General features: G+C 43.6%; 1 protein-coding gene across 2 annotated transcripts in view; it reads left to right on the top strand.

Annotated features, from left to right (window-relative positions):
• The first annotated feature begins 2,406 nt into the window (after nt 1-2,406).
• cdh15 (cadherin 15, type 1, M-cadherin (myotubule)) overlaps nt 2,407-22,656 on the top strand; it is a 31,002-nt gene continuing 10,752 nt past the window's right edge. Inside the window, exon 1 of one of the 2 annotated variants that reach the window (XM_084012764.1) lies at nt 2,407-2,516. Coding sequence is in view for 1 of the 2 variants with exons in the window: in XM_084012763.1 (XP_083868889.1) it covers nt 19,633-19,683 (51 nt within the window). In the remaining variant the exon portion in view is untranslated. Of the gene's footprint in view, nt 2,517-19,454; nt 19,684-22,656 lie in introns of those variants that run through there. The other variant, XM_084012763.1, reaches the window with a different exon arrangement.

Here is a 22,656-nt window from a genome sequence, read left to right as displayed (position 1 = left end):
AAAACTTGTTAAGATAGAGATTAAAGTGTTTTTGAGTTAACTTTTTGTTTGCTAAACCTCTGTGTTGTCACACTTGTTTTCTCCGTGTGTGTGAGAGAGTGTGTGTGTGTGCGTGCGTGTGCGCGCAGCTGTGGTTACACAGGTGTGATGAGAGCCTGAAGGCGGATTCTCTAGCAAGGCACAACACCACAGCTGGATGCCCCGCACTCCATCTGACTAACACTCTCGCTCCGCTCGCACTTCTCACCTCTCATCCTTTCTCATCACCATTTCTCCAATACTTCACCTCTTCTTCTTCTTCTTCATCACAAGCCAAAACAGATTGCAGGGGCACCAGGGCCAACTTGACTGTGAAGACCTTTTGAATGAGAACCTGGCGTGCTGCCAGAAAAGGCAGGAGTGTGTGAAGAGAATGAAAGAAAAAGGACAGAGAGGAGCAAACGTATGAAGCAGAACTGTCAGAGAAATTGGAGTCTTAACCAGAGCTGGCGCGAGAAAAAGTTGATAGAAAAGAGGTGGATGCAGGAGAAAGTCAGCGTAGGTTTTTGAGTGAGTGATATGCAAAGGATTGGGAGGTGGAGAAGAAAGGCACTTAAATACGGTTTAAGATAAACAGTTGATGAACAGCCAGACAACTGAAGATGGAAAGAAACACAAGTGCAACCCCCAGCCGATACAACCTCCTGTCCACTCACACACACACACACACACTTTTGTCCGCCCACAGTCACCAGAGACCTGATTAAGAGAGCAGAGCTATCGATCTGTGGGCTGGCAGGCTAGGATGGATGAGCAGGCAGGGCTGCAGGAGCACCAGAGGACAGCTTCAGTGCCCCCAAATCCCCCTGCTGCCCCACCCAACCACCCACGCCAGACCTGAGAGTCGGACAGGGCCACGGGCAGGAAGGCTGGGGCTGCAGCAAGCAGCAGAGGGTCAGAACGAAAATTGAAGAGTGTAGATCTAGTGTGCAGTAATACGTGTGTGTGTGTGTGTGTGTGTGTGTGTGTGTGTTTAGGGGGTGCACGCAGGACGGGTTCCAGTGCCTCCCTGGTACACAGAAAGGGGGAAGGGAACCTGGTGGGTATTCCCTGGACTCGAGCTTGATGGAGCACTCATGCCCTTGAACTACATCCACCTCCCTCTCAAACACACACGTTCAACTACTCCCTTCCTGTGTTTGCTGGAGCATGGTGGAAGAGGTTGTCTGCAGATGGCTGCTTATTGGGCCCCAGGGTCCCGGAGGGTGGGTTATGGGGGACACCAGTGAGGTTGTTTATGTGTCCTAGACACATGGAGAGATTGGGCAGAATGGCAAAGGTTTAAAAAAAGAGCAGGTGATGTTCTGAAGATGTGACGGGAGGGTTTACATCGTCATGTTGTCTGGGTGTCTTTTTTAGTTTGTCACAGGTTCCCTTTTAATGTAAGCCCGTCTGCAAGATCATATTTATTTACTCCTCTAGATTAGTTCAGCTTCCTGTGCAGACGATGGACACATTAGGTTATAACAGGGGCCAGCTGGCATCACAAGCCAACAATGGATTGAAACGGTATTACATTTCAAAGTGTTTTTTTTTGTTACATTGAGCACACTGATTGAATGCCAGCTCATTCAATCATTGATTAATTTTCCCACCCTGCTTTTCAGAATCGTATCCCAGCATACACCTGGTTGAAGTTAGACAGAAAAGCTTTGACAGTGTGCAACTTTGGCACAGGGCTGACAGAGACCTATGGGCAATCAATTACATCAGTCAATGCAACAGAACAAAGGACACAAGGACAGGTATGAACTATCTATATAGACATTTTCTAAAGAAAAGTTGCAAAGTTGCTTCAGATTAGGAGCCATTAAAGAGCAACTGAACACCAGCTGATCTCTGGTGGTGGTGTAACCTCCTGGGTGTGTCAGCAGCACATGGTGACATCACTGTTGCAACAGAACCCTTCTACCCCCACCCAGGGGTGATGAGATAGCTGCACATGTTAGGGAATTGTAAATGAGAAATGTGGTATCAATCTTCTCATCTAACTCTCAACAAGAATGCAAATAAATATTTCATATTATTATGCTCTACAAAACTTTACAAAAAGTCAACGAATGTTAGGGAGACTTGTCAGGTTGGTTTTTTTTATAGCAGTTGAGTCAGATTATCTGATAGTGACTAGTAAACTAATGTTATTATAAGTGTAGAAGCACAGCCCTAGGAAAATCTATTACTCTGGTTAGCCGACGGAGTCTTAGATTACTATCTATATGGACACAACAAATCAGAAAATACATATTTAAAGTCATAATGCAGAGAGGTCAACAGTAAAGTGCTCCCTGTACTTTGGGGTATTTGCATTTGGACCTGTGTGTACAGTGCGTTACTTTGAAGCCTGTCCTCTGTCACTCTGACTCCACAGAGGTCTGTCTCAGTCTGCTGTGAACATGAAAGCCGTCCATCATAAATGATTCTGGAGGAGGAAGACGTTCCTCTCGCTTCCCTTTGAACACCGACTGCATAATAAACAGGTCAGACTGAAGCAACGAGTCGCAGAAACAGAGCGGCGTCTGAATGCGTGGCAGAGTACTTACACACGGTTGTACATTGCAGTCAAAGACGGAAAATCAGGCTACAATTATACAGTCAAACATTCACATGTGCACACTTTTGACGATCACAAAAGGCTTCGGGCCTGTAGATACTTGATCAACATGACAGGCTTTATGGATGTAAGTGGGAAGAGAGAGAGGAGTGATGGGAGGATGACAGGCAAGGCTCTTCAGCCCCAGGGACACCCCGAGTATACAGTCAACACACACACACACACACATGCATGCATGCATGCAAACACATCAGTGAATCCAGAACCCCACCAGGTCTGTGTGGGTGCGTAACCGATGCTTGTAGTGGCAGGTTGTTGTTTACATGGAGCTCATGTTTATTCTAAAGCTACTTACACCTCACTGGCTCAGCCTCGGGCTCGGTTCCTGTGAAACTCCCACTGACTTGCTCTCTGTTTTCTCTTTGCCTTTTTTCTCTGTTGACCTTTCCTCCCCTTTTTCTCTCTATCACTTCCCCCCTTTCTATTCCCGTCCGTCCCTCACTACGATCTGCTAATCACGTTTGTCTCATTTTCTGTGATGTTCTGCCACGTTTTTTTTTTTTTTTTTTCAATTAATGCGATGACGAATCAAGCTTTCCTGCATTGTTTCTCTGCTGCACCACTTTGTTTGTCTCGTGGTGGAAAGTTAATGAGGACAGTTAATTAACTACAACTTTACGGTACCTAATATTAGAGGTGCATTATACTTTTAGGCTATTCGATTTCAGAGGGAGATACTTTACTTTTTACTCCACTACATTAATCTGGCAGGTACTACTTCCTTGTCAGATTAAGGTTTCACATAGAAAACATGTGATCTCATCATATAGATTAAACTACCTAACAGTATATAAAGTGGTTAGAATTAGCTCCACCATGACACTAAAAGGGACCATACTGTATAATGACTTTTGCTTGTGTAAAATGATGAATGCAGAACTTCTAATGGAGTATATTTATATTGTGATATTGCTATTTTTACTTAAATGGGGCATATCATGGAAAACTCAGTGCTTGTGCACATACTGTACATGTGGGTTTCTGGAGTGCCTTCAGTGGGCTGTCTAGATCACAAAACGTGATTCAACACCATTCAGTTTTGGCTCCCCTTCTGATGTCATGTAAAGATGCATCATATTTTTCTCTCAAGCCAATCACAGTAGGCTATTTCAGGAGGGGACAGACGCTAAAACAGAGGTGGGTGCATACAGGTATACTCAGGCAGACAGTCTAAGAAAAGGAATGTAGTTTTTCAACATTATACCATGTAAACATGTTCTTGTAGAAACAAGTATGACTAAAATGAGCATATAGACTTTAGGCAAATGGTTCTATGACTTCTTCCACAACTGTCTCTGTCTTTGCACTTGAACACAGCTGAAAAACTTTTTTGGAAAAAAAAAAAGAAGAAAAATACAGAATCAATAGTGAATTATCATGTTCTAGCTCTCATAACTCGGCCCACTCAACAATGGAGGAGACAAGGTCATGAGAGAATAAATAGCAGGCAGACTAGCTAATGATCTATCATCCTGGACAAGCGGCTGCACCCGAGAGCAGGCTGGCTGACAAGATCATTAATAAAAGCTGCTGGGAGAGTGATCGATCGGCTTGATGGATGATCAGAGCCACAAATACTATAAAACACCTGGATGTCAAGCCTCGTCTCTTTGAAGAGGGGGGGGGGAGGGCCTTTAAAAAATAAAAAATCCAGAGCCCAACAGGGAGTCGTCAGAGGGGATCAAACCCTGACGCTCAACCTCTGTACTCGTCGGGAAAATGACTTCAACGATACGGCCGCGTGTATGAGTTTGTGCGTTATCGTGCTGTACATCTCTGTATTTGATGCAGTCAGCGTGTTGGAGTCCGCAGAAGCTCAATGTGAGAGCATCAGTGTAATTTGAGGTAGATCAGGGAGTCAGCAGGTGTCGTGCCGTACAGCCTGCTGCAGCGGTCCACCGCGGTGTAATGGGAGGTATTTATTATTGACGTGCTCCCCTCACACTATTTCTGAGCTCTGTGGTGGTAATCTGTCTCCACTACGGAGCTCCACTCCGTCCCTCATCTCTCCTCTTTTTCCCCTGATCCATCCATTGTATCTGCTAGTGTGTTACAGTGTCTCTTTTGTCATCTACACACACACACACACACCTTACTCAGCAGTTCATCTCGATTCCTAATCTTTGCAGCGAGAGGGAGAATGAGTTCAGAAGGAGTGTAGTCTCCTCGCATGGCTGCGTGTATCAATATCTGTACATTGATCTGGCCTCGCCTCTCCTTCTCCATTCGTCCAGATATAGATTGGTTTTCCCAGCAGGTATCTGTGCCTAGAATCTGACTGATGGGCGGAGAGCGCAAGGGAGGGTGTATTGAACCAGTGTGTCCCACATGCCACTGGAGTGTGTTAGACTGCTAAGCAAAAAGCACGGGGGGGTTACACTGCATGCAAGTCTAACAGACACTGGGAAGAGGAGGACACTCTTGTTTCTAAATCAATGCAGTGGCAAAGATAGAGGTGTGGAGGGCTGCAACCATCATTTTCACGCTCCCATTATCACTTTTGGATTCATCGATTCATTGTATGTCTATAAAAGGTCCGAAAATAGTTAAAAATGCCCCGATTTACCGGAGTCACAGGACGTCAGACCAACATCCATCCAGATTAGGTTTCCTTTAGGTTTGATGAATAAGTTTAATAATTAATGGTTTATCAAAATGTACGTCAGTTGATATTCTTTTTATCGATTAACTGGCATGGAGGATTGAGGGAGCATTTTCAACACTTAAATGGATGAGTGTCTGCCAAACATTCCAACTTAAGTTGCATTGATTTAGCTGCAAATTAATTAAGTGTTGCTGTAAACTTAAAGTATAGTATTAAGAGTTACATTAAAAAAAACACAAACACAATTGTACCCATAATTTGCTTTTTTCAAATAAATTACTCACTATGTCGGTGATTAACCAAACTCAAATCAGTCGGCACATTAATCACAAATCCCAGTCAAAAAAAGACGCTCTCACATACAATAATACTAATAATAATGTTAAATGCATTTGACATTTTAACACCAGAACATTTCATGTAATTAGGGATGCATTGAAGGGTAAGGAACAAACCAGTTAATTTATAATAATATGTACAAGATCAACTTTACAAACTCTTTTGTTTACTGTTAATACATGAAAACGTCATGAATATAATAAATATAAAGGGGTATATTAAAGTTTATATTGCATGTATGTGTGAATGCGTTTGGTCTGTAGGTGTCTGTATTGCTGCCATCGGTGCTTGACCATAAATCAGAGCCCTCAGGCCGGGGATTGCCCTGCTCGTGGCTCCATGTGTAATTACAAAGCTGACATTTAAACAGCAGAAGCCATATTTCACTCTAGCGCTGGATGCAGAGTGGTCTACGGATGGAGTAAAAGTTTTCAACTAGGAAAAAATAAATAAATAAAGACAGGAAAAAATCAATGAGAGATAGAATGCATTCTAATGCCTTGTTAATGGACCCGCATATTAATTATTCAACGGTGGCCATTTTGTCTGCTCATTAAAGTGGCAGCCGGGAGGAGAAATGTTCTGCATTACTCTGCTTAGCTCGGGCAAAGCCGAGCGCTTAATACCACATTCTCAGCTTGTGCTGCTCATCCTTTCACAGCATTGGTTCGGATCTGTTGTTTCTGTTTGACACGCATCCATATTGTGTTTGTGCTGCTCCGTCTGCTACGCTGCTTCTGTAAGAGATGTGATCTCTATCACACATTTTTTCAAAGGTCAAATGCGCCTTGTAATGTCATCCGTTACGTAAACAAATGATTTCACCTCAGTCATGTGACATCATTCATTTTAGTTATTTGTGTTTGTCATTCTGATAACTCTGCTGTCAGCCGCAAACAGTTTGAACTTTTTCTCTAAATTGGAAAAACTTTCCGTCTACAGTTTTTCCATCACTTACATCAATCTATTGCTATATATTATTATGTTAATACTTTTGTTACTTTTACTTTGTGTCTCTCACATTTTCACCTTGTTAGATATAATTTGGGGAAAATTGGAAATCGTTGTGCAGACTCAAATACATGAGGCATACTGAGGCACTGTGAGAATATAAACTACCAAAAAAACGAGCAATGAAATGGTTTCGTTTCTGTATACAGGAAAGTTGATCTGGACATTCTACAAAAAATATTCATGTTAATAACTAGTTAATAATGTAGATAATCAGTTGGGACCATAACCTAAAAACATTGAATAATGCCAAGAAAGAGTTTCTATTCCAAATCATATGTTTTAATACAAATCTTCTATAATAATAATATTGAATGGCGCGATCTGTGGTTTTCCATATTGACCATCACTGATTGAGAAGCGGCTGCAAACAAGAAGAATTTTCTTCCAGCTTGATTTTGTCACTTTTGAGTGAAACCTCAGTAAAAGTATTAGGAAGTTTTACCACATTTTGGCGTGAGGATTTGCAGCGATCGTGTATTATCATAGTTTTGAAAACGGCATTAAACCAAGAGGGGGCCAGCAGTGTTGAGGATGAAGTGTGAAGGCGCCTACTGACAGGGCCGGTATTAGGAACATGTATGTGAGGAGGAAGCTGAGAGACACAGGGAAAACATTAAAATTCCTCTTTGGCCTGCTGTCAACCTGCGTCTGCTGACTGCTCAGAGGAGCTGCTGCGTGACGGGATTCCTAATGACACTGCAGCAGAGCCGTTGCCACAAATTGCTTTGACTTGATTTATTTCTCCTTTTACAACCCCCCCCCCCACCACCACCGCCACCACCACCACCACCAACACCACCCCTCCTCCTCCCAACATCACCACATCACCATTCGAGCATTCAGTCTCCTTCTCTGTCTCCCTCTGCCTCTGTCCTCATACACACAAACACTGTGTGCATATGCAGTACCATCTCCTCTTCCGCAGCACGCCAGTGGCACGGAACATCTGTCTCTAGGTCTCCCTGCCACACAGTGTTAGAGTCAGGGTAGGTCACTCACTCGACTGGCCAGTCTGGAAAGGCCTGTGGGCAGAGCAGGGCAGGACTGGCTCGCATATGAGGGCGTCCAGGCGGAAACTTGTCCCCAGGTCCATCCTGCTTTGCCTGCCTCATGCCATTTGTATCTGTGTGCGTGTGCGCGCGTCTGTGTGTGTGTGTGTGTGCATATTTTGCAAGCATAGACAGTGATTTTATAGGTCAGGGGGCACTAAGGCAGCAAAAAGAACCGAAGGCTGCTTCTGCGTGTCCCCTCGTTCTGTCGGTCTTTGGCTGAGCGTCTCTGATGCGCGTGCCTTTCTGTTTGACTTTGTGAAATTTGTGTTTGCTGCGCACAAACCTCCACGTGGGATTCTCATTCTTGCAGAAGTGCATAACGTGCAGCGATGCATCCCTGCACTCAGCCACTGTTTGGCCCGTTTTAATCTCCTTACATTTAGACTGTTTAAATAGTCTCAGTTCGGTTAAGTAACTATTTACCTAACCAAAGTGGAATGCTATCAGAGGCAGCAGGCAGTAGTGTGCCAGTCACCCGACAGATAGCACCTTCATGCAGCGACAGCCCAGATAAGGGGGGAAAGTACTGTTTAATCAAACAGTGGAGGGAATAGGGAATGAGCGCAGGCAGCGTGGGCGAGGTTCTACCAGCTATATCCAAGTGTGTAAACTTCTTCTTAAAGGCACAATGTTGAGTAGAGTTTTCCTTAAAGAACAATAGATGAATTCAAAAGTAATTCCAATCGTGAAGGTGTCTGTATGTTCTGAGGCCTGCCCTCTGCCTGTATTTCTCTTTAAAGCAACACTTAAGAACTTTTCCTCTTCGGTCCCCCTACAGGTTGGAAGCGGAATTATCCATTACTGCCGTCGTAAATAATTTAGCCTACCGCAGCCTACCATCGCATGCACGTTATTTGTTTGTATGCAGAACCGGCTCTGGAAACGATGAACGAGTTGAACGATGTCCAGTGACAAGGTAGAGCAGCTAACGCCTTAGCTAAGATTAGCTAACATGAGCCATAGCGATAGTCACATATATATTAGCACAATAGCTAACGCCTTAGCTAACATGAACCACTGAAACTATTTTGGAAACATTATTTTAAGACACTAAATACTCTTTAGTGTTGCTTTAATTTTTGGGGGATTTCGACATTTTTTCTCAACCGCTATAAATACGTAGCAACAATGTGCCAGATCATAAGCCAAGAGGAAGTTTACAGAAATGGTTGAATCAAATCCTTCATATTTGATTGGATGGCCATAAAGTGGGCTTACAATGTATATGTGTTTCAGATTTAGCAGTGTTCATTTTGATTAGTAAGAGGGAAATATCTGATGATCATGCTAACCTAACTGACCTATTTCACTAGCGGTTAGCGCTAGTCATGTAGTCTGACTTTTTTAACTTGAGGTAATTTTAGCTTTATTTAAATTGCAGCGACATAATTCTTAAACAGTATTTTAACCAAGGAGACAGAGATGTCGCACACATTTCATATTTCCATATATTCATACTTTTCACTCTGAACATGTCAGACAGACTTTTTAGCAAGCTAAAATTAGTCTTAGTGGGTGAAAAAATGAAGGACTTTATTGTCCCCTTAGGGAAATTTGTCTTGGACTCAAAGGCTGCACACATAAATGCCTTGACAGTTACAGTAAAACAACCAACATATACACGATACAGCAGCAGCTGTACAGTCACAACAATAACTGTCTCTCACCTCTAGTTAGTTTGTGTGTGCCGTGCAACTGATATTTATTTCATGATGCGTAAATCTCAGCTTAATAAACACTTAAGTGATGACATGTTGGTGACCAGCTGGTGAACTAAAGGACGTTTTGGTTCTACATTCTCTATCTTCTTGGATTTCTCCATTTTTTTCCTCTTCAATTATCCCGCTTTTTCTCCCTCAATCACTCCATTTGGTTATCTGTCTCTCTCTTTCTATATCCATCTATCTTTTTCATGCCCTTTTCAGGCGGTGGGATATTTATCATCTTTATACCTGGAGGTTTGAGGGCCGTGCATTGGCCTGATAGATGGGCGAGCCACTGATGTGCAGCCACCTCAGGAGACACAAACCAGACAGCTATTTAGTAGCTGAGCGAGACACGTAGCTTTTCTTTTATTGTTTTCAGACTGTGTGTGTGTGTGTGTGTGTGTGTGTGTGTGTGTGTGTGTGTGTGTGTGTGTGTGTGTGTGTGCGCGTGTGTGCGTGTGTGCGTGTGTGTGTGTGTGTGTGTGGAGAAAGGTTTAGGAGGAGGAGAAGGAAAGAAAGACAGGAAGAAAAAAAACAAAACAACAACAGATGTTCATTGGCTGTCCAGAAAAATGTAGCAACTGTGCACAAAATGGGCCATTATCCATCTTGTGTATCACTATGTTGTTGACAAATCAATGGCTCTGACAGTGATGACTCTGTGTTACAGCAAACATAAAGCACTCAGACAGTCTCCCTGCCTGCTATGGAGACTGCAGCAAGGGAGCACTCGGGGCAAGGGTACTCATAGCCAGGAGGGGCGTCTGTGTGTGTTAGCGTGTGACAGCGAGAGTTTTCATTGAGCATATTCCTGGGTGCAGGTGTGGTTGTAAAAATGTATCATGTAGATGCACAGAGCTCGCTCATGAAAGCTTCATACCATTGATCCCATTTTATAAATCATACATATCACTGCTCAGGCTGAATATTAACATTAATTAGAAGTACCTCTCTGATCCAGACATATTCCTAGTTTCTAGTAGAGCAGCACGGTATTCTTTAACACAAATCACTCTTTTCACCAGTCGGTCTGCAGAGGCTTTGATGTGAGACTTGACCTGCTCCAGGTTAAAGCTGCCCTGCATTAATATCCTGCACACTAGAAATCTCCAGACAGGGTTGTAACTCGGCTCACTCAGGAAAGCACAACTGCCGCTGAACTATAATCCATTGATGCAGACGTGCTGTAAAGTCCACTGGATATACGGTTAACATGTGACATGCGTGCAGATACATGGAAGTGATGCGCTCCAGAGATATCATCATTGTGTGGAGATGGAGATGGAGATGGTGGGGGGGGGGGGGGGACTTGCATCGTGAGTCAGAGAAAGGACTCCGAGTTTGATTGACAGGTAGTCTCAAAGCCCCCCGTGGCAAGTGCCAGGGGCAGGTCACTGGGGCGAGAGCACCGTTACCCATACAGATATAAACGCTTGACTGCTGTCTTCAGAATGCGGGCCTCTTGCTGCTCAGGACAGGAGAGCCCAACGCGTTCTCATCTCGAGCAGAGAAGAGAGGAGATTGTTGGTTTATTAGTTTTTTTATCTGATTTTTCAGGGACAGTTCACATTGCAAGCAGAGAAACGCTCAGAAACTGTATAAATGTGCCAGTTTTTAAGCAGTTATCCCCTTTTGGATGTTAAAAGGCTCCCTGAATACTAAATCTATCACTTGGTGCTATGAAATTGTCTCAGATACATAAAATTAATACAGCAAGAAATAGCATGCAGATAGATTTTGCCTCCATCATAAAAAAAAAATGTGTTGAAAGGAATTTTGTTTGTGCTGTTCAAAGCCCTGAAAAATACATGCAAGTCACAGAGCTAAGCATCTGTTTTTATTTCCTGAAAAATAATTAAAAATAAACACAGCATTTCCAAAATACTCACAATGCAGCTAAAAAAACTCAATTTTAACACAACTTAACCCTCAAGTTGCTGGCAAAATGTTAACTTATTTTGTATAAGAATATACAATATTGAAAAGAAAAATGTATTTGTACAAATATAACTGATAATGACATTTTAAAAATTTCAGTTTATGTTCCACGATTTGAGTGAAGAATTCCTCCTCATTTTTGGCTACAATCCTGATCTGGATCATCAGAATTAGAATCAGAAGCAGGTTTGGTGCCAGATTTTCACATACAAGGAATTCACCGTGAAGCAGACGGGATGTTTTGCCATCCAGATGGTCCTTGAGCATTTTTTAATAATATCTTCAGAACAGAGGTAAATACTGATTAACAACCTTATGTGTTTTTCAAGAGATCGAAACTCACATCGTCTCTCTGATTCAAATGTAATACAACATATAAGCACGAGCTGAGGCGGGGCTGCATCTATGAATTAACATGGACACTGCTACTAAAAAAAGACATGCTGCTGTTTATCAATCGTTTAACGTCGTGAGCAACGGGAATTCAAGAGGCTACAAAATCTATTGTGCTGTTAAATGAACAGAGAGCGGCGGGGAGACAAAATCACGCTGGAAGTAAAAGCCCTGTGAGTGTAATTCTCGATGCAACTAAGCGCCGCCTCTGATGTTATCCATGCAGAGACGGAGAGGGGAGAGCAGCAGGGAGAGAGGACAGGGGGAGCTGCAGGGGTTAAAAGGGAACAACGTCAGTGGCACACAGGCAAGAAGACAAGTGTCGACAGCGACAGGAAAAAGACGGAGGCTGCCCATGTGCCTATGTCTACTCCACCCGAGCCCCCTCAACCCTCTGCCCCCAACCCCCCCTCCACCGCAGACGAGCATATGTGGGCTGACAACATGACATTGCCAGTGAAGAGAGGGAGGGACAGAGAGAGAGAGAGAGGGAGGACCAGGAGCCCCGGTAGTCCTGACATCCCCGACTCTGACAGCTGATGGAGGCAGATTAGGCTCATGCACGCATACGACTGTCAACCCCCTCCTCTCCCACCCAACACACCCATCCCCATCCACCCCTCACCTCAAACCCCCCCCATCCAAAAAGCCACGCAGAGGCCTTCCTCCACAATTCTCCATCCTTCAACTGCTTCCCCTCTCTCCGTCCCCCCGGCCATGCAAAGAGCAGCGCTGACTCCCAAACTCTCCCCCACTTCGACTACATAGATAAAAACCCTGAGACTAACACACAGAGACACACTGTTTTATTTTATTTTTTATTATTCTTCCCCCAGAGAAAGTGAGCATTACAGGCTCAGCACCGAGAGAATGATGTGATACGGGTGGGTTTGCATCACACCGAGCTCTGTGAATTCATACTGATGCAATGTTTATGCTCCTGCTTAGCCAGCTATGACCCAGCTGTATTGATAGCCAAGGTCTAACAACCAAATCAAGATGCAAGTCAGAAGCAACAATGTCGGGAGCCGACTACTGAGAGCAAGTTCACGCAAGGCGTCTGCCTATTACCGAGCACAGCAGATATCCATTACGGTAATGTCTGTAATCCCCATGACTCAGGTGCCCTCACACAGCCCAGACGCCTCCTGTGGGGTTAGCTAGACGTATGAACACACTTAGCGGATGGATTAGCTATTTATGTACACATAACTTCACTGTGCATCAAGGGGTTGTTGTTGTTTGTTTTTTTTTGCAGTTTCTTATCTCACCTGCCCATGTGCAATAACTTCCAATCATTGTGTGTGGCTGGAAGTTATTGTTTAGGATTTTGAAAACGGGCAGAAACAAAGAGAGCAGAAAGCCATTTTGTCATTGTGTGTGTGTGTGTGTGTGTGTGTGTGTGTGTTGCTTGTGTATTTTTGTGTAAGAAACATAAAGCTCATATTTTACTCTGTCACAGATAAGAGTGTGTGTGTGTGTGTGTGTGTGTGTGTGTGTGTGTGTGTGTGTGTGTGTGTGTGTGTGTGTGTGTGTGTGTGTGTGTGTGTGTGTGTGTGTGTGTGTGTGTGTGTGTGTGTGTGTGTGTGTGTGTGTGTGTGTACTGAGGCAGACATCCACCATGGGACAGTATGTCATCGATTGAGTTGCAGGAAGAGGCCTATTATCTCCAGCCATGGTTCAAGCGGGGGAGTCAAGTGTGTCATATGTGTTGGCTCTAATTGGCAACCCACCCTGGTGGAGGCAGACCGGGGTGAAGGCAGAGCCGCAGTAACCCAACCTCCCGCTCTCTCACACTCACCTCTGGAAATGTTACATTGTGTGCTGTTCGGGGCTTTTTTTTCTGTGCTGACAAAGAAATCCCAGATATGTGAATCCGTTGAATGCAAATACATATTCAGAGACATTATGGAAAAACAATTTGATTAGCTGACTATAATGTAGAGATCTATATCATAATTGTTCTATAGTGAATAGCGGCGTTGATGCGAAAGCTTTTGTTTCTGCAGTATTTCGATCTGCTTAACAGTGTGCCCTCCATCCTCAGGGTCATAATTTGTTCTATTCGTCAGACAGATCTCTTATTAGACAAACCCTCAAGTCTCACTCGTTTTCCCGTCTCTCCTCTTCAGCTGCATGCTTGCCTGGTGTAACACTGCCCTCTGCAGGTGGACAGAGTCATAGCATTTACTGCGAATAGAAAATACTGCCAAAACAAAAAGGCACAAAAGTAGACAGAAGTCAACAATCTAAACGGATTCATATGATGCATATCATGTCACATGTCCTAAATATGGCCTCCTTATTCAAATTTTTGTATTCTATTTATTAATTTGTATGTTGTATTGTTTGTTATATTCCACCTAATAATAATCATTCAATGGAAGCAATTTAATATAAAGATGTGATGTGATTGGACATAAGTGTGTTTCATGGATTTCCGCACAAATATAACAAAACGATAACGTACTTTTCCAACCAATATGCAACATTTTGCATAACCGCAACTTTGGCAATGTTTTATCAGCTAACTGGTGACTCACGCTGATGAAAGCAGTTTCACCTCTACATTATACATGCAGAAATCATATTAGTGCTTCGCAGTGCACTTCAAAGGGGGTTCGAGCTCTGGCCTAATTAGCCGCTTAGTGGCTGTGTTACTTTGTTGGCGCTGGAATCTACTTCCTGTTGTGGAAACAAGCAGGCAAAAACAACCCTAATAATAAATATAACCCTGAATTAAAGTAATAAATAAGTCAAGTTGCATTTGCTGACTCGTAGATCAGGGTTTTCCAAACAATGTTCTTATTCAATACAAATAGAAGACTAGCATTAAGTAATATATTATCAACGCAAGATATGGTTTGATTCCTTGTTCCCAGACCAACACAAGTGAAGGAAAATATGAAGATGAATGAAAATGTCTACAGAATAAATGAATATATAAGTATTTATGATGTCCCGTTGAACCAAAACATATTTCTTCCTGTGAGTTTTAAAGTCTAATCAACCCTTAAAGATGAGATTTGTCTGTTGGAGGACATTTTTCCATAAGACAAAAGAATAAATCAAACAATATATTATTCGCTGTATGTAAAACCATTTAGACGTTGTTCCTTATATTATTCCTTAAAGTGGATGAACATGTGATATATACATGTGACTTTGACTAAAATAATGTACATATCATAGAAACCAAGTCCAGGTTGTTTCTGCCCTCTTCCAGTATTCCTCATTAATTGTGTTAGTATGTCCCCAGTGAGTGAGGCAGCGAGGTTGGGCTCCTTATTTCCTGATCAGTGGGGCTCTGAGCCACCTGTATTCCAGGGGAATATTGTGTAAAGTGACCCGACTACAGCTTCAAGAGCACCGCAAGGCTTCTTTGTTATTATTGTCTCAGTGGGACTCTGCACCAACCAGCCTTTGAAACTTGTGATCTCGTTTCGTCTTCTGCTGGGTCTGATATTCCTCAGTAATTGACAATGTGGTGCAGTGCATGAATTCTGCCTTTGTACGTCATCTTCTTTCCTAATTAACCTGCCCATTTCTGATGTCCGTTTGTAGTTTTCAATACCCATAAATATCCAATGATATTGACCAAATCTTCTTCTGCCAAAGAGGAAAAGAAATACTTTAACAGTTTACTGACTTGGCAGATAACTCATCCTGTATTCAGGGTCGCTGGAGCCGATCCCAGCTGACATTGGGCAAAGGCAAGGTACACCCTGGACAGGACGCCAGTCTATCACACAGAGACATGTAGAGACAGACAGGTAACCAGTCCATCACAGGGCTGACATGTAGACAGACAAGGAACCAGTCTATCACAGGGCTGACATGTAGAGACAGACAGGTAACCAGTCTATCACAGGGAGACATGTAGAGACAGACAGATAACCAGTCTATCACAGGGCTGACATGTAGAGACAGACGGGTAACCAGTCTATCACAGGGCTGACATGTAGAGACAGACAGGTAACCAGTCTATCACAGGGCTGACATGTAGAGACAGACAGATAACCAGTCTATCACAGGGCTGACATGTAGAGACAGACGGGTAACCAGTCTATCACAGGGCCGACATGTAGAGACAGACAGGTAACCAGTCTATCACAGGGAGACATGTAGAGACAGACAGATAACCAGTCTATCACAGGGCTGACATGTAGAGACAGACGGGTAACCAGTCTATCACAGGGCTGACATGTAGAGACAGACAGGTAACCAGTCCATCACAGGGAGACATGTAGTGACAGACAGGTAACCAGTCTATCACAGGGCTGACATGTAGAGACAGACAGGTAACCAGTCCATCACAGGGCTGACATGTAGAGACAGACAGGTAACCAGTCTATCACAGGGCTGACATGTAGAGACAGACGGGTAACCACTCCATCACAGGGCTGACATGTAGAGACAGACAGGTAACCGGTCTATCACAGGGCTGACATGTAGAGACAGACGGGTAACCGGTCTATCACAGGGCTGACATGTAGAGACAGACAGGTAACCAGTCTATCACAGGGCTGACACGTAGAGACAGACAGGTAACCAGTCTATCACAGGGCTGACATGTAGAGACAGACAGGTAACCAGTCTATCACAGGGCCGACACGTAGAGACAGACAGGTAACCAGTCTATCACAGGGCTGACATGTAGAGACAGACAGGTAACCAGTCTAGCACAGGGCTGACATGTAGAGACAGACAGGTAACCAGTCTATCACAGGGCTGACATGTAGAGACAGACAGGTAACCAGTCTAGCACAGGGCCGACATGTAGAGACAGACAGGTAACCAGTCTAGCACAGGGCTGACATGTAGAGACAGACAGGTAACCAGTCTATCACAGGGCTGACATGTAGAGACAGACAGGTAACTAGTCTATCACAGGGCCGACATGTAGAGACAGACAGGTAACCAGTCTATCACAGGGCCGACATGTAGAGACAGACAGATAACCAGTCTATCACAGGGCTGACATGTAGAGACAGACAGGTAACCAGTCTATCACAGGGCTGACATGTAGAGACAGACAGGTAACCAGTCTATCACAGGGTCGACATGTAGAGACAGACAGGTAACCAGTCTATCACAGGGCTGACATGTAGAGACAGACAGGTAACCAGTCTATCACAGGGCTGACATGTAGAGACAGACAGGTAACCAGTCTATCACAGGGAGACATGTAGAGACAGACAGGTAACCAGTCTATCACAGGGCTGACATGTAGAGACAGACAGGTAACCAGTCTATCACAGGGCTGACATGTAGAGACAGACAGGTAACCAGTCTATCACAGGGCTGACATGTAGAGACAGACAGGTAACCAGTCTATCACAGGGTCGACATGTAGAGACAGACAGGTAACCAGTCTATCACAGGGCTGACATGTAGAGACAGACAGGTAACCAGTCTATCACAGGGCTGACATGTAGAGACAGACAACCATTCACACTCATTAATTTAGAATCATCAATGAACCTATCCCCATCATGCATGTCTTTGGACTGTGGGAGAAAGCTGGAGAACCAGCCAGAGAACCCGGAGAGAACCCACGCTTACAGGGAGAACATGCAAACTTTACACAGAAGGAACCCCAAAATGGAACCCGGGACCCTCTCGCTGTGAGGCAACAGTGCTACCCACTACACCATCGTGCAGCCCTCCTCCCATGTGTTTTGCAAGTAAAATCTTTATCTGAAACATAACTAACTAACTAGATGTCAAATTGAATTGTGAAAGTACAATATTTCTGTAAGTGCAGTGGAAGTATAAAGTAGCATAAGCTAGACATGCTCAAGTAAAGTACAATGTCTCAAACTGGTACTACAGTATGTTATTTCCACCACTGGTAATATGACAATGTTCCTTTTCACCAAAAATTTATAATTTCTCCTGTTCATTCAATAATGCGGCGCTTAAATACTCAGCTCAATGATAGTTTCCATTATTGGTACACGCTTAGTTTTAATAGACAACTTCTCACTTTTTTGTAATCAAGTAGCTGATCTTACTGAGCTGTGAGTTGTTATTTCTGCCAGCAGTGGGCAGCAGAGCGTTGTCCCAGAATCTATAGAAGGTGTTTGGATAGGGTTTCAGCGAGTGGTTCATCTTATAATCTTTAGCGTTGTCCCTGGTTTCATTTATTAGACACACGCATGAACCCATTATCCAGGAAACATTGCATGATATGTCTGCTTTTGTTTTGGTTTGAAAGTTGATGGGGGAGTGTGTGTGTGTGTGTGTGTGTGGGAGGGTGTAAGGGAGAGAAACATCAGGGCGCCTCCAGCCAACTGCCTCACCCTAAAATGACAGAGACAGGTGCTGTAAAATCACCCCTTTATACCAGAACTCACACACACACACACACACACACACACACACACACACACACACACACACAACACATGGAAGCATGCCGACACCCACTCAGCACGCCCACTCAGCTTGCCAACACACTCACTTATTTCCCTGCTCTACTTTCTACCCCGGGGGCTTCTAGACTGTAGTATCACTCTGTCTCCTGAACGTTCACAACTACTTTTATTTGTGTGGTTGATTCCTTGTTCATGTCCGTGGTGCGTAATGCGAGTCTTTGCTGTTTGTTTCTTTAACATGAATGGCCGTCTGTCCCACAAGTAAAGGATTGTCTCCGTGGTGAGAGGGGAGACCAATGTGGTTCGAAGCTGTTTACTTTCTTAAGATCCATATCAACCTTTGACCTCTGAGCAGACTCGCTGATAGGGTGTTGATAGTGGGGCTCCAGAGATTGTCCCATAATGCCAAACACATCTTTCCCGTGGGTTGTGTTTGGCCTGAGGATGAATAAAGTAATTTTTTAACATCTCTTCTTGCAGCAGAGTGCCGTTGGACTCATGACTCATGGTAGTGTTTCCGTCAAATTGTACGCATTGCAGACATGGCAAGCTCTACTTTGACATCACCCATTGAGCACCATAGATCTTCATCTCCTGCCTTGACACGAGTGTCCAAAATAGCAGGAGATCAAAGAGGCCGCAGCAGAGAGCCACGTTACGTATGCGGCCTTACGACACGAAGGTTGATCTGGACGAGATTTAAGAAGAAAACTAACTAACTCCTGAGCTATGTGAGGCATTCAAGCGTTGTTGAGTTTGTTGAATAGATGTTTGCGGCAATTAAGTCCTGGGATTGACATCGTTGGCTGTTTTTCAGTTAAAAGAAAACTTATGGGCTAATGGAGATACATATTTGCTGAGCGAGTGATTCAATTGATTTATCGGACGATCGACAGAATTCATTGTATAATAATTGCGTAATTTCTTTCAGGGAAAATACAGAAAACATTCTTCTGCTTTTCCGTTCGACATCATTGTAAAGTGAACATCTTTGGGTTTTTGTAGTGTTGGTAATTTCATATTTCCTGCTTGGTATGTGTCCATGTTTTACATAGTATCTTGGCCTTCTATCTTTTTGTCTCTGTAAAGCACTACTGTTTACTTACTTACTTGCTTACAAGACTGGTGTTTCTGTCTAAACCACCAACAGCTGCCCTGCTTCTCTCTCCATCTCCCTCTCTCTCTCTCTCTCTCTATCCCCCTCCCTCCCTCTCTCTGTCTCTCTCTTTCTCTCATCGGTCTTAGAGTGACAGCACATGTGCTGGGGTACATGGGAGGGCTGCTACTGAAATTCTAACCCCTTACCCCACGACTGTGAGACATACCCCGGCTATGGACAGGGAGGAGCTGTGAGGGACAAACGCTGGGAGAGGGAAAAGAGGGAGCAAGAGAGAGAGAGAGAGAGAGAGATACAGCAAGAGACAGAGAACAGAAGAAGGGAAGGTTTCAGGGTTGGAGAGTTTGGCCTTCGTCGCCAGTTCTTAGCAGAGGAGCCTCCGATCGTTCAGTGCCCAGAGGTCTGTGCAGAGTGAGTTTCTGAGTGCAGGGACTGAGGATGGCGGTGCGGATGTTGGTGGTGTGCGTGCTGGGAACTCTGCTTGGTCAGGTAAGAGATAGCAATGTATCTTCGTCGCTGGTGTCCGCTAAAGCAAACATGATACGCTGATTTATGTTGAAGTACTTTTGTTTTCTGTGTTCTGAGTACAATGTTTATTGCTGAGTTATGGAGGAGACCTTAAAGCACAGGTGTCTGAGCAATAGAGCTGGTATCAGAGTAAAGTGTCCCTCTCAACTTTCTGCTATGAAAATGGCCACAACACGTAATTGAACCTATGGATTGGGTAGGCTGCTGTAGAGGCACTCCACATGCACTTGAGCTGTACTGTGTGATACCCCCCCTCCCTCCTGGAGTCAGGTTAGAGAGTAACCTTTAGCTGCCCTGCTCCTATAATACACAGTTTATGTTTTGACCTGAGTGATGTCTTCAATCAAGAATCAACTGATTTTCAGCAGCGGAGGTGCTAAACTGGCTCTGCAATCAGAGGATGCAGCTGATCTAAACATTTCATCCTGGTTGGAAAGAGGCTGATGAAGTGTTTCGAGGAGGACGAGACTCCAGATGTGTACACAGGGCTCAGGGCATCATTAGTGGCCCCTGTCAGCAGACGCCATTATGAGATTTCAAATGGATGGCAATGTAAACTGACAGATTACCAACAGCACTTCCAAGCACCATCAGTCTTTCTCTCTGTTTGGAGAAGCAGTGGAGGCCGGGTTGGGAGTGTGAATGAGTACTTCTTGAGGAAGGTCCTGCCATGACATCCTCTATAATGCATTGTGGAGGTTGCAGATGCTATGTAGCCGCAATAAATTACATTTATAGCTCGGATCTTTATCAATCAGTGAGGTGTCAATTGTCTCTAGTTACTGCAAAATGTCTTTGTGGTTGATGTCTTGTTGGTGAATTGATTCTGCTTTTGTGATTCATGTTCATATTCCACGGCCAATTGATTGTGGAGAAAATCACTAAAAATATATGTTGTCTCTTTTGAACATGTGGGGGGAAAAAAACACGGGGAAAACCACTCTGTCACAGTGAGGCCTCTAAGCCTCTAATGACATTACACAAAAGATAAATCAGTCAAATCCTCAAGCCTTCTGTAATAATTGTATTTATGACCTTCTATTTAAACATAAATATGTAACCCTGTGGATGACTTGAAAGACCTGTAAGCCCCAAAGCATGACCTTTAAGGTGCTGGATGCCAGCAGTCCATGGGCTGGATGCAGATATTGGAGAACTACTTAGGCTCTGGGAGGTGGGGAGGTAAATAGGGGGTTTACATTGCACGTTCAAATGCCACACGTGTTACAGACCCAAGTTACCCAAATAACAAAAAGTGGCACTTTCAGTTTGTTACTGTGTTGTAATCTGTATTAAGTAATAAACGGTGGCTCTGAAAAAGTTGTAGATGACTCCAATAGTCACAATCACAGCAAAAAGCAAAGCATCAAACGATTCCAACCTGACTTTATCAATACATTGCTTTTGGAATCTATTGTAACTGCAATGAATCCAAGCTGACCGCAGCTGCCAGCCGCCACCGAGAAACAAGCTGTAAACATTTCAAAGCTTCAAGAATATAGTGGCTGAAAACTAAAAAAAGATTGTAGTTGCCCTCTTGGATGCCCCTATGGCAGATAAAAAGTGCCCTCTGTGGTGTCCGTCCAGTGGAGAAAATTAGACGTGGTGTTATAATTGTGTGCTTTTAATGGAGAAAATGTGATGCAGTGTGATATAGGCTGCCCTACATGGCTTCTTTTCTTGCTAAAACGATAGACCGCACACTGTTTATTGTGCTTTTACAATAATTTACGTTTTCTTTGTGGGTTGTGGGTGCCCAGAAAAATAGTCAGTTTTTTTATTTTATTTATTTATTCATCAACAACTGTCAATTACAATCTGAAGGCTTTGATCAGTGTCACCCGATAGCTTCCAGCTGTTCTCTTTCAATTTTCAAACAATGGCTGGATGGTGTTGTCGTGAAGCGGTGTGCTGGGTGTATGTAGCGTTGAGGAGTGAGCAGCAGCCACAGCTGTTCCCAGATGCATACGTGATGCCATTTGTCCCGCTCTGTAATCCCCGTTGTGGAAAGAGGAGTGGGCCATTTCTGAACCATGAAATCGGGTACAAATCAAGAGTCTGTATCAGCGGCCAGTTGGCGCTGAGGTCTCACTCATCCGAAACAATCAGTCTGAGGATTTAAAGTCTGAGTCACAGGTCCTGCTGGCTGCAGGCTGTTTTACATTGACTAGAGTTTCAGAGGGAGCAAAGGGTAGAGACGACTTCCACACCATTAAAACTAGTCGACTGAACAGTGAAGTCCTTTTCTTTTTTCTTTTACCTCATTATTTTTATGGACTGAGACATGGAAGGCCAAGTGGCGACAGTTGTTGTTTTAGAGGTCATGCACAGGAATAAGCAGCAATGTTACGGTGGGTTTGTCACTTGTGCCATTTTGTATACCCCCTGAATAAGTTCATCACCCACAGAGATGTTTTTAAAAAGCCTTTGGTTCCTACAAAAACACAGTCAATGCACGTTTGTAAATTGGTTTTACTCTTGGATTTTTACACTCTATTAACCTCTTAACCCTCCTTTTTATTGAATTGTTTCTATCCTTTTTAAGTTATTTTTTTAAATTCTAATTAATTCCTACATTTAAACAAATCCATTATAATATAGTGGTTATCTCTGGTAACTTTGGGATCTCTACTACCATTTTAAGAACTGCTTTAATAATGTTTTTCCCAGCAGCAGGAGTTTACAAAGATGCATGAAGGAGGTCATTTTGTTCTGGCATATTCCAATTAACAGAATGTGTCAGAATGTCTTCACTGAGAAAGTGAAGGAGAGAGAGAAGGCAAGAAGGCTCTTTCCCATGCTCTATTAAATAAGAAACATTAATCTCCTTCATTTAAAAGACCGGTTACTTGTCAGATAACTTTGTTGTTCTATTTTTTGAATAACTCCATGTTTATTGAGCCCTACTTTTAGTCGTAGTTAATGTTATATCCT

The sequence above is a fragment of the Eutrigla gurnardus genome, assembly GCF_963514095.1.
Source record: "Eutrigla gurnardus genome assembly, chromosome: 1".
Lineage (NCBI taxonomy): Eukaryota > Metazoa > Chordata > Actinopteri > Perciformes > Triglidae > Eutrigla > Eutrigla gurnardus.
Note: the sequence above shows the minus strand (reverse complement) of the source record. Positions and strands in the feature narration are given on the sequence as shown.